This window comes from Cicer arietinum, unplaced genomic scaffold (genome assembly GCF_000331145.2).
Source record: "Cicer arietinum cultivar CDC Frontier isolate Library 1 unplaced genomic scaffold, Cicar.CDCFrontier_v2.0 Ca_scaffold_5053_v2.0, whole genome shotgun sequence".
NCBI classification, from domain to species: Eukaryota; Viridiplantae; Streptophyta; class Magnoliopsida; order Fabales; family Fabaceae; genus Cicer; species Cicer arietinum.
The window spans coordinates 1-12,125 of record NW_027338702.1 but is presented as its reverse complement, the minus strand read 5'-3'; the positions used below and the strand labels follow the sequence as shown (position 1 = coordinate 12,125).

Here is a 12,125-nt window from a genome sequence, read left to right as displayed (position 1 = left end):
CACATTATAATAATTTATAATTATAAATATATATAAATTTCAAGGTCTAAATAACAATACAATATAACGATGATATGTGATTAGATACACGTATCAAATTCCGAGAGATATTTCATACCAATTACTATATCCTTGTTATTTAAGATATAAATAACAATATAACATAATGATGATATGTGGTTAGATACACATATTGAACTCGGATAGATATTTCACACCAATTACTACATCCTTCATATTAAATTTTTTATTAAAAAATATAAAATAATATTTATTTATTCAAATTCATATAAATCAATCAAATTTTTTATAATTTAATGTTATTAAAATAAATAAAAAATAAATCTCCGTTACAAATTATAACACCTAGTTTAAAAGTATAAAAAAAAAACGCCGCACCAATGAACAATCACCTTATCACGCAAAGACTATGAAATTAAAAAAAAAAAAAAAAAAAAAAAAAAAAAATAACAAGACCGAAATATTTGAAATATTAATATTTTTAGAATTGAAAAATTGATGACATCAAAATCATTGATTAAGTTTACATTTAATTAATTTGAACCAAAAAATACTGCAAAAAAAAAAAAACGCCGCACCAATGAACAATCACCTTATCACGCAAAGACTATGAAATTAACTAAAAAAATACAAAACAAAAACTAAATATGGATTAAAAAAAGTCAATTCTCTTGTGTGAAAAAAAAAAGTCAAGCAAAAGTAAAAAGTAGGAGGCGACTAGGTCTTAAGGTTGTTCTTATGGGTGCTTTTGTTTGAGTTTAGATAAAAATAATTTTTAATTCATAAAATTTAGAGATTTATTTAATAATGATTTTATTTATTTATTTTTGTTTGTTTATTATCATACAAATAATTTTTAATTTGTTTGTATACAATTTTATAAATATAATTTCTTAAACTACAAAATTATCATTAAGGACATGACTTTTCTAAATATATTAATTTTTATCTTTTTTAAAGTTACCATTAATATGTTGTCATAGTTTGATTATCCCTAGTCATTAAGACAATCGTTAAAAAACAATTGAAATATTTTAAATTTGCCACTTTAAAATTTATTACTTTAATCAATTTTTTAAACCCATTTCAAAATTGACTAATGTATTTGAATACTCATCAGAAAGTAATAAATAAAAATACAAAAGAAAAAATAAATTTGTATCAACACATAAATAAGAAAAAAAAAATGATTCAAATAAAAGGAATAGAAACAATAAAAAAATGGTACAGAGAAATCAAGAAGAAAATTTATTTGATGAAAATCTATATTAGTGTCTCAAGAAAAGAAAATTCAATAAAAAATTGATGGAGGAAATTTTTGAGTTTTTCAAAAAGAGTAATGTCATTTTCTCGTAAGTTAAGTTATGTATTTTTAAACTGTGTAGTATATTTTTCTCCCATATATTGCATTATTGCATATGTGAGTGAGAGAAGTTACTCTTTTTAACTTTTTATTTTTAATTAAAAAACAATTTTTTTTAATAAAATAATTTTTCAAAAATATGAAACAAACACCATTCAAATAATAAAAAATAATTTTTAACTTAAAAAAATTGAATTTTTCATAAAAAATTATGAAACAAACCTTTTGATTATTGCTAAAGAGAGTCTCATCGTAAATGATATTTTTGGAAAAGGTAAATAAATATGTAATATTAGTACAAATACTAATGGAGAACAAGGTACACTAAATGTTGGGCCACAAAACTACAGTTACAGCATATATTTCTAAAGAATTACGACAAAAGTGGGGGTGAAAATTTCAAAAAACAACACAAAGGGGTGAAAATTTCCAAAAATAAAAACAATGAGAAGAATACAATTGAATATTTCTTTTGTTTCAAATATGCATTTTTAACACCATATATATTTAATAAATTTTTATACCATGCAATTTTGGTATAGTTTTTATAAATATACCATCTTTTATTTTTTGTCTTTTGTTTTTTTAGTTCTTTGCAAATTTTATTTATATTAAACTTTTTATTCATAGAGTATATGAATTTAGAGTTTAGAGCTAATAATATTCATTTTAATCTTTATTTTAAGGGTCAAAATTAAATAATCTATATATTTTTTTGAAAAGAAATATCCTACCTATTACAAAGACTATTTTAACATGAATAAGTTTTACAAACTGAAACAAAATATTGATGATTAAAATAAAAGTGGTATATTTGTCATGGTTTTTAAAAAAATTATAAGAATTAAGAGCAAAAAATATGGTGTCAAAAAATATATATTTGTATTTCATAAAAAATATGAGTAAATTATAATTAATTATATAAATAACTTTATAAATAGTTATAATAGAAATTAAATATTATTAATAATTATAATTAATTGACAATATTTTTTTATTTACATTTATAGTATATTAAATAGTTTAATTACTACGTATTTATTACATTGTGAATATATAATTATAATTTTATAGATAATTCATTTACGAAGAACTTTGAGACATAATTATTATAAAATTCAAAATTTTATAATAATGTAATGTTGCTATAGTCTATATAAATTAAATTTATGAATAAAATTGAAATACATTTCCACATAAAGCAGATTTTAATCAGGTGTGAGGCACAAAAAATCACAAAAAATTGAGTAACAAGGAAATGGCATGGAACAGTAGTGTCGGATGAGGCAGGTTTATGAAACGGCACTGAAGCCCTTCGTTGTTCTACCACTGCACTCGGCCTCCACTCTCCAACACAAATTTCTGTTTCCATTTCTTCTCCCAAATGCCAGCATGGCAACCGTGCCGTTTACTCTCCATCTCTGTCGTTTCGGCCGAAATTTACTACGCAACACCCTCTCTCCCACATCCTCTATCACTCGTTTTAACCCTCGTCTCGTAAATTTCCGACGCAAAATTCGCCGGAGAATCTCATTTTCCGCCTCCACTTTCTCCCATCGCTTTTCCACCGTCTCAGCCAGTTCCTCTTCCCGCGGTATGAGAATTTCATTTTCAAGCTTCTTTTTAGCTTTAGAGTGTCGATTCTTTTTCAAAATTGAAATTGTTCGCTTATTTGTGTTTCTTTTTTTTCATATTTAGATTATGAATTCGGAACGGTAGACGAAAAATATGATGTGATTGTAGTTGGAGGAGGGCACGCAGGGTGTGAAGCCGCCCTTGCCTCTGCACGTTTGGGTGCAAGAACTCTTCTTCTTACTCTCAATATTGACCGGATTGCTTGGCAGGTTTGACCTAATGTTCTACTTGTTATCAAATTTATGCATTTTCTGTACTTCAAAATTATCAGAAATTCTAACAACCTTCCACAATCGTCTTTATAGATGAGGTAGATTCAATACAAGATGCATATTTGTTTTTTCTTATTTTTATGGAATCATTATCATTTAAGTCACTGTCTCAGTCATAAAAGTGAAGACCACCATTAAAGTTTACCTTTAAGAAACAGCATCTGCGGTTGATGGAGTTTTAATTTTTTTTTAAATACGGATGAATGTCATATTAGAATTTCCCCTTATTTATATGTTGTTTTCTTTTTTTATTTCATACAAGTGCTTCATTTGCAATATTGCAGCGTGTATTTTTCTTTTGTTGCATGGAGTTTTTGTAATTTGAAAGACGGTGTTGTTGTAGAATTGAACTGATATCAAATTAAGTGTGTTTTTCATTTTATTTTGATAAATTGGATTTTTTTTTTAAAGAAAACTATCTGTGTTTGCAAGTTATTTTGTCTTTGCTTACTCTGATTTGGTTAAACACATGATGATGTAGGATGTGTGGTTTTATTATCCTAAAGTATGAACAGTTTCTGATACAGACTGACTTTTGGTGTAGCCTTGTAATCCAGCAGTTGGTGCGCCTGGAAAGTCGCAGCTTGTTCATGAAGTGGATGCGCTAGGTGGTGAAATAGGGAAAATTGCTGATAGGTAACATGGAAGACTCCTGCTTTTTTACTTTTTGTTTTCTAACATCTTGATTCCTCTAGATTATCTAGATGCAGTTTGGTATGAGTATGACCATTAGATCGTAATAACTGGCGTCTTTGGAATAATTTTCCTTTCTTCCTTTTTGAACGTTTTATGTTTATGTGTGTTATACACGTCTCTCTATCATTGGGAGATGGGAGTTTCATGAAGCATTATTTGTTTTTTCTTTTGTGTTAGGGGTCTCCCTTGAAGTATTATAACATGTTTTAGACAGATTACTTTTAAAGAATAACAGAAAAGCGTTCACAACAATATTACTGTAATATTATGTATGAATCTAGGACAAGAGCCCAATTTCCCAATAACTCAAAATTCTGCTTTCATGTAAATTATTGTTAAAGAATCTGTCCTTATTGTAGACTGAGTTGACTCTACTTGGCTCAGATCACTGATTAGCCTTATTTTTTACTTTTGTATCTAGTATAATTGCTATCTTCCATTCCTTACATTCTTGAGTTCATGTGTTTAAACTACATTTGTGATATAATAAAGTTCAAGAGCGACTTTTGGGGTTTTTGTTGCTCATGTATGTATTATGTTTGTATTCAGATCTTACTTACAAAAGCGTGTACTCAATGCTTCAAAAGGTCCTGCTGTTCGCGCTTTACGTGCTCAGACTGATAAAAGGGAATATGCCTTACTAATGAAAAATGTTGTAGAAAGGCAAGTTCATATTCATAACTCTCCCCTTCCCTTTGTTACTTTCAGATTCCGGTATCTATTTTTTGCTGTTCTCGGCTTGTGCATGTGATCTATAATAGTCTCAGTGGAACTTGAACCAAAATTTTGACCTGGCAATACAAATGGTTGTTGTACAATAAAAATATGATTAATAGACTTAATGGGTTACAATGCCCTAGACTAACACTCCTACGAGTCCTATCAGATGTATACTAATAATTAAGTCAACTGCTAATACTGCAGTGGTACAAGTTCAAACCTACCAATTATAAGACTAATTCTGTAACAGGCTTAATATCTTTAACGTACATGGTATGGGATATCACCTTATTATAACTTGGAAGTTGGTAACAAGCATCAAGGAGAGCAGGGAGGGTAACTGTTTGAACTATAAACCGCTGATCTCTTCATGTATACATTGACATTGTGCTGTCTTTTTTATGATTTATGCAGCTTCTCATGTTGTTACTTCTCATCTTGTTTTGTTTTGACTTTGTTTTTTGCACTGCAGTACTCCAAACCTTTCTATTCGAGAAGCTATGGTCACAGATATTTTACTGGGGAAGAATGATAACGTGGAAGGTGTTTGTACATTTTTTGGAATGAAATTCTATGCTCCATCTGTCATTCTCACCACAGGAACTTTTATGAGTGGTAAAATTTGGGTTGGTAGAACTTCTATGCCTGCAGGAAGAGCTGGCGAGTCTGCATCACATGGATTAACTGAGAACTTACAGCAACTAGGTTTTGAAACTGATCGCCTGAAAACTGGAACCCCAGCCCGAGTGGACATTCGTTCTGTAGATTTCTCTGGATTGGAACCTCAGCATGGAGATGAAGAGGTTCTTGCATTTAATCTTATATGTAGGTTCAGTAGATTTAATTATGTTCAAATCAAATATATGATTTTTGGTTTAAAATAGTTTAGTTTGCACTCATTGTATGTGCCACTGTCAATTTTCTATCTATGCCAGTCTCTTGATAATTTTGGTACAACTAAAAGGCCTTGGTAATTTGCCACCTGGACTGGAGAATCATGTCCACCATTCATCTGTTGTGCAAGTTCCAAGATGTTTATTCCGCCGATTCTCTCATTGCCTTGTTTGGCAATACCATACAATTGTTCTGTTTCCAATAGTCCCAACAAATTATGATGCGATAAATATAATATATTTTTGCTCCAGTCTGGAATGATGGTGTTTGACTGCATAGTCTGTAAGTAAATGTTTTTACTATGTAACACAGATAGTGTTTCCTCAGCATAATTTCATAATTGGCAGGTCAGCTGGTTTAGTTTTGACCCTGATGTCCATATTGAAAGAGAACAGATGTCCTGCTACCTAACTCGAACTACAAGTACTACTCACCAGATAATTAAAGATAACTTGCATGAAACACCCACTTACGGAGGATGGGTTGAAGCCAAAGGACCTAGATACTGCCCTTCCATAGAAGATAAGGTGTGTTTCAGCAATATTTACATGTTATACTTTTTGACGTTAACTTAGTTTACTACGTAGGGGCATTTGGAAGTATAGTTGGGATTATCTCATGACATAAACACGTGTTTAATTGTTCACAAGAGTTATGATATGTTCTTAAGTTGGTTTTACTTTTTAGCTTATTTCAGTAGTCTCTTCAAGATAGCTTATTGAAACAGCATGTGTGGGGTTTTTCCTCTCCATCCCTTTGCTCTTTGATTTCCATCCATCCCAAATTCTGTCTTTACAGTAGAAACTAATGTTGCAAATGTGAATACCTTTTCAACATGCATAATCAGATATCCAAACAAATAACTTATTGAGTTTAGGTGCTTAGAACTTAAGCTCTTGTATGATAAACACTTAGTTAAGGTATTTAGTCAAAAGCCTCCTTATAGAATTAAGAATACCTATGTAGTCAGTTGCAGCCGTCGCGGCCGCAATCGCAGCGTTGCATCGTGGCGGCCCTGCGCTACGCAAAACGGTGTTGCGGCCGTATCGGTGTTCTTCGCGGTGCAATCGCGGGTGGGAGAAGACGAATACACACAGGGAAGAAACGCTACAGTAATTTAAGGATGGAAAGTTAGAAATACCCTCACTTTTAAAAATGTTTTAGGGTTTTTTAATTTCTTATTTCTTTTTCTTTCTAGGTTATTTTTAAGTATAAAAATAAAATAAGAAATGGTATCGACATTCAGTAATTGTACGGGACCTTCTATTTGAAAGCTATGTTCTGAAGCTTCTTCTCATCATCCTTCTTCTCCTACCAACATAGCTTTCTTTTCAAAGCAGAGATTTCAACTCGTCCCTGTCTTCTCATCCCTGCTCTATTCTCGTCCCTACCAACAGAGCTTTCTTCTCAAAGCTTTCTCATAGTACCCATTATTGTGCTCTGTCTTTTTGTTTCTGCGTTTACAGTCCTCTATTTTGCTTTATATTATATTTGAAATATAAGTAGCAATGAACTTTAAAGTTATGACTAATGAATATGTATTAAGTGTTAGCATTTTTCTATTTTGTAGGCTCTATATGTGTATGGTATAAATTGCTTGTAATGTTTCTCTAGACTTCGACGTAGTGGTCATACCGCTACCTGCTACACCGCTATAGCGTTTTGAGGATTGGCCGCTACGCTACGCTATCTGCTACTGCTACTGCTACTGACTACATAGAAGAATACACAGCCCGAACCTGAAACTTTTAGAATAGTGTGATCTGAAGCATGCAATTAATTGTATTGAAATTGTGCATTGTTTTATGATGAGATATATTGTTCATTTTTAGATTGTAAGATTCCAAGATAAAGAGTCTCATCAAGTATTTCTTGAACCGGAGGGTCGGCATGTGCCTGAGCTCTATGTGCAGGTAAGTGGTATATTCTTTTTTTTTCTTGTCTGAAATTCAAATGAATGTTGTTAATAATTTTTCATTTTTTCCCCGAGGGTAATTAGTCAAATATAATATTATGCGGAAAATTCATAAGAAAATCAACAAAATTGATAATAGTTTTGAGAAAAAATAGTTATCAGTCATACCAAAAAAAAAATTCATCAGTCACAAAAGTGGTTGAGTGGTTATACTTACACTATATATATATATATATATATGTAATGTACCTGTTTCAAGACATAGTGATGCATGAAGTTTAGACTGTAGAAGCATCCTGCATCTGAATTCTGAGCAAGATCCAAACTATGTCATATCGTTGTCTAACTTTGTACTCGTACCTTATAGGGGTTCTCAACTGGTTTGCCAGAGCGACTACAGTTACCTTTGCTGAGAACTTTGCCTGGACTTGAGAACTGTTCAATGTTGAGGCCTGCATATGCTGTGGAGTATGATTATTTACCTGCTCATCAATGCTCTAGGTCTCTTATGACTAAGAAAATACAAGGATTGTTCTTCTCTGGTCAGATAAATGGAACTACAGGCTATGAAGAAGCTGCAGCCCAGGTATTCTGTCAACTTTCATTTGTGCCTATATAAGTTAAAATCTGATTTTATTTTATTTTTTGTGTTGTATAATGGGGAATTATTTAAGCTCTTATTATTTATGTGGGTTTCCTACTAACCTAGTAAGCCTTTTTATTACAATCTACTGTTTTTCATCCTCTAGGGCATTATTTCTGGTATCAATGCTGCTAGACATGCAGATGGTAAACCACTCATTGTTCTTGAAAGGGAGAGCAGTTACACTGGAACATTAATTGATGATCTAGTCACCAAGGACCTGCGAGAGCCTTACCGGATGTTAACAAGGTATGCTAACTTAGATTGCAACATTTCTTGTCCTAGATGCATGTATGCTTCTTCATTCCATTTCTCGACAATAACAACCCGAAAATTGTGCTCCTGATATTTAGCCGCTCAGAGCATAGGTTGCTCTTGAGATCTGATAATGCTGATAGCCGTCTCACTCCTTTGGGGCGTGAAATTGGGTTGATAGATGATAGGCGTTGGAAACTGTACCAGGAGAAGCAGGCTCGTATATCTGAGGAAAAGAAGCGATTGAAAAGTGTCAAGATTTCAGGTTTGTTTATTTACGATGCTTGTGCGATTGAAAAGTGTCAAGATTTCAGGTTTCTTTAAAAGGCAATGAAAGAAGTATATCCTTTGGGGAAATTAAACTTTTGCATCTTTTAGATAAATACTATTGCTGGCCTTGCTTTTGTTACATCCAGTTGTTTCAAAAATTACGTTCATTAATACATCAAAACAAAAAAACTCTTGTTAAACTCAGTTGTCTTAAAATAGTATCTAATAATTGGCACAAGAGTCCCCCTCCACCCTCCCCCAGGTACCTCTGTTTTCCCTATGGTAACTTCTTTTCCCACCCCCAATGCCCTCAGGATTGGCCAATCCGGAGGTGTATTTTGGGGGCTTTTGAGAACATAGGGCGGTGGGAAAAGAAGCCATCTTTTCCCTATAGTCTGTAGCTAACAGATGGTAGTACTAGTACTCACACCACATAATATAATTTTCTGAGGAAAACTTGTGAATATATTTCTGTGTTCTGAATCAAATGATGAAAAAGAGAGTGAGTACAAGTATTTATACTCCTGGACTAGATTCAGTTGCAATTGTGACAAAAAGTTGAGCCTGTTAGTGACAGAATCTAACTAACTGATAAGCTACTTGAAGCTTCTATGTATCTACTATCAACTTGGCTTATATCACGCAGACTCAATACAAAAGTTAAGCTAGGGTTCTGAATAGTGAATAGAAATTAACAGAGAATTAGGAAGCCTACTGCTGAAAAAAGAAGCATTACAGAAAGTTGAGACTGTTAGTAACAGAATCTAACTAACTGATAAGCTACTTGAAGTTTCTAGATTATCTAGTATCAACTTGGCTTATGTCACTCGGACCCCATACAAAAGTTAAGTTTGGATACTGAATAGTAATTAACAGAGAATTCGAAAGCCTACTGCAGAATAGCGAAGTATTACAGAAAATACAACCATAAGGCATAAACTACATATCACCAATACAGATAACTGTTATATATATACAATGGAAAAACATGATACCTTAAAGATTACAGTGAAAACTACTAGTATATTTAATCTCTAGTGGACACCGACACCCATGTAGAAATCTAAATTATTTGTGATTACTGTTATGAGGTTATCCATTCGCTTGGCAACACGTCTTTTTTATCTAGTAGGACCAAAGGAAATTTTATTTGATTTTGTATCATTTATTGCTACTCACCTAAATTTTCTTGTCAGGAGGGGATTTGGCCGCTGACATTACCCATATGTCTGGTCAACCAGTGAAGAACTCTTCAACATTGGAAAGTCTTCTTAAGAAACCACACGTACAATATGGAATTCTTGATAAGCATGGTTTTGGTGACAAGAACTTGTCAAGAATGGAAAAAGAATGTATTGAAATTGATATTAAGTACGAAGGTTTCATCTTGCGTCAACAAAGTCAACTTCAACATGTATGTCTGTTATACATGTGAGCAAATGCTCATTGCTCTATGTCCATATCTATCCTTTATCGTTCTAATTTTTGCACATTGTAGAATTTCAGAGTTGTGTACTTATGTTTAACATCAAGTCTCATTCTTATGTTGAATTACCTATAGATGGTTACTCAACAGCATAAACCACTTCCTGAAGACTTGGATTACTATGCAATGACAAATTTGTCTCTTGAAGCTCGTGAAAAACTTTCCAAGGTTTGTAACTTATTTATCAAAATAGACATTTTGGTCATTATTACTAGTAAAAACCAAAATGTAACCTTTTAGATCACAAGTTCACTGTACAAATTTAGTAATTTAGTTATGACGAAAAAAAGTAATGAGATATCATGGAAATAAAATATTATGTCAAATAAATCGGCAATCACAAGTCAATATTGAATTCCCCCAAAAGAAATGTCAAAGTGTTGATTGTTTCTGCTTCCATTGAATTGTTATTATGAACATCTAGTGCACCAAACTAGCCAGACATTGTGTACAAGTACAACAAAATAAGCTTATGTAAGCAACTCTATATTTGAACTTATTTTCAAGGACTTACAGCAGGTTCTTTCAATGATTTTAGGTTAGGCCTCAAACCATTGGTCAGGCGAGCAGGGTAGGCGGGGTGAGCCCTGCTGATATGACCGCCCTACTTATTGAGCTCGAGGCCAAAAGGAGAAAAGCTCAAGAACGGAGGAGGTATAAAATGATAAATGCCATTCGAGATAATACCGAAGATGAGGAGCCTGAAGTTTCTTTGACTGAAACAGCTAGATCTGGATAAATTTTTGTGACCATTCTAACGATTTTGATATTTATCTGTGCCTTACTATGAATCTTAGTGATATAAAAGCTACAAAAGCATAGATGATGAATAGATTGACAGAAAGAATGAAGAGAGAGGAAAATGAACTGTTTGTAGTAATTTGTTTACCTCATTTGTAATTTTATTCAACTGATAAAAATTAAAGAATGTGAAATTTCAATTGTAATTATCTATTAACATTAATATTTTATTAAGGTTAAAAGAATGTATTGCCCAGAATACTTTCAATTGATTGGGACTTTGATCTTGTAAATTTTTCAGATATGTGTTTACATTTTCTTTTATTTGGACTTTAGTCCTTGTCTTTAGGATGAAACTATGAATCCCATAATATTTTTCACTAACTTAGATTTTAAATTTGATAACTTATACATAATATTCATTAGGGTTTGATTCTTTTAGTTGGTTTAAATGTACTTTTGGTCCCTCTATTTTGCAAAAAATGAATTATTAGTCTTCTTATTTTTAAAATTAATTTGTTGGTCTTTTTTTTTAATCTTAAAAGAAATAAAAAAATTTACTATAATTAACTAGCTCAATTAAGAGTTCCCGGTTTCGAATATGGGGACAACACGTCAAATATAACAATATTTGTATTTTGCCAGTTGAGTTAGGGTTTAAGGATAATTTTTGGTTCTTTTATTAACTAATTCTTAAGATTATTAGTGGTGTACTATTTTGATGATGTGAATCTCTTATTAATGACATTTGTGAGTTGAATATATGGCTGTTATTAATTATATATATATATATATATATTAAAAATTAATTTATTTTATTATATTTATGTATTAAAATATTTGAAATTAAAATAAAATTTTTAAAAATATATTTAAAATATGTTTATCTTAAATATTAAATTTATTTATCTTGAATAATAAAATTTAAATAATTTTATTTTAATATTATTTTTTATATTTAAATTTATTTCAATTTAAATGTTATTTCATATTTATTTTATTTATATAGTTAAATACTAAAAATAAATTTATTTTATTTATAAATTAAAATATTTAAATTTAGAATTTAAATATTTAAAATTTATATATTTTATATAAAAATAATTTAAAATATTTATATTAAATATTTAAAATTATTTTATTTTTTAATATTTTATATATAAATAATAAAATTAATTATGAAAATAACGAAAGAGAAATTATTTTATCAAATT

General features: G+C 30.9%; 1 protein-coding gene across 1 annotated transcript; it reads left to right on the top strand.

Annotated features, from left to right (window-relative positions):
• Nucleotides 1-2,604: 2,604 nt before the first annotated feature.
• LOC101509610 (uncharacterized) lies at nucleotides 2,605-11,211 on the top strand. Its single transcript, XM_004517061.4, has 13 exons — nucleotides 2,605-2,978; nucleotides 3,083-3,228; nucleotides 3,836-3,927; nucleotides 4,537-4,650; nucleotides 5,180-5,510; nucleotides 5,949-6,128; nucleotides 7,434-7,514; nucleotides 7,884-8,102; nucleotides 8,266-8,408; nucleotides 8,513-8,679; nucleotides 9,881-10,098; nucleotides 10,246-10,338; nucleotides 10,709-11,211. Exons 1-13 carry the CDS (start codon nucleotides 2,666-2,668, stop codon nucleotides 10,907-10,909), a joined length of 2,298 nt encoding a protein of 765 aa, XP_004517118.1. The 5' UTR covers nucleotides 2,605-2,665; the 3' UTR covers nucleotides 10,910-11,211.
• The last annotated feature ends 914 nt before the right edge of the window (nucleotides 11,212-12,125 follow it).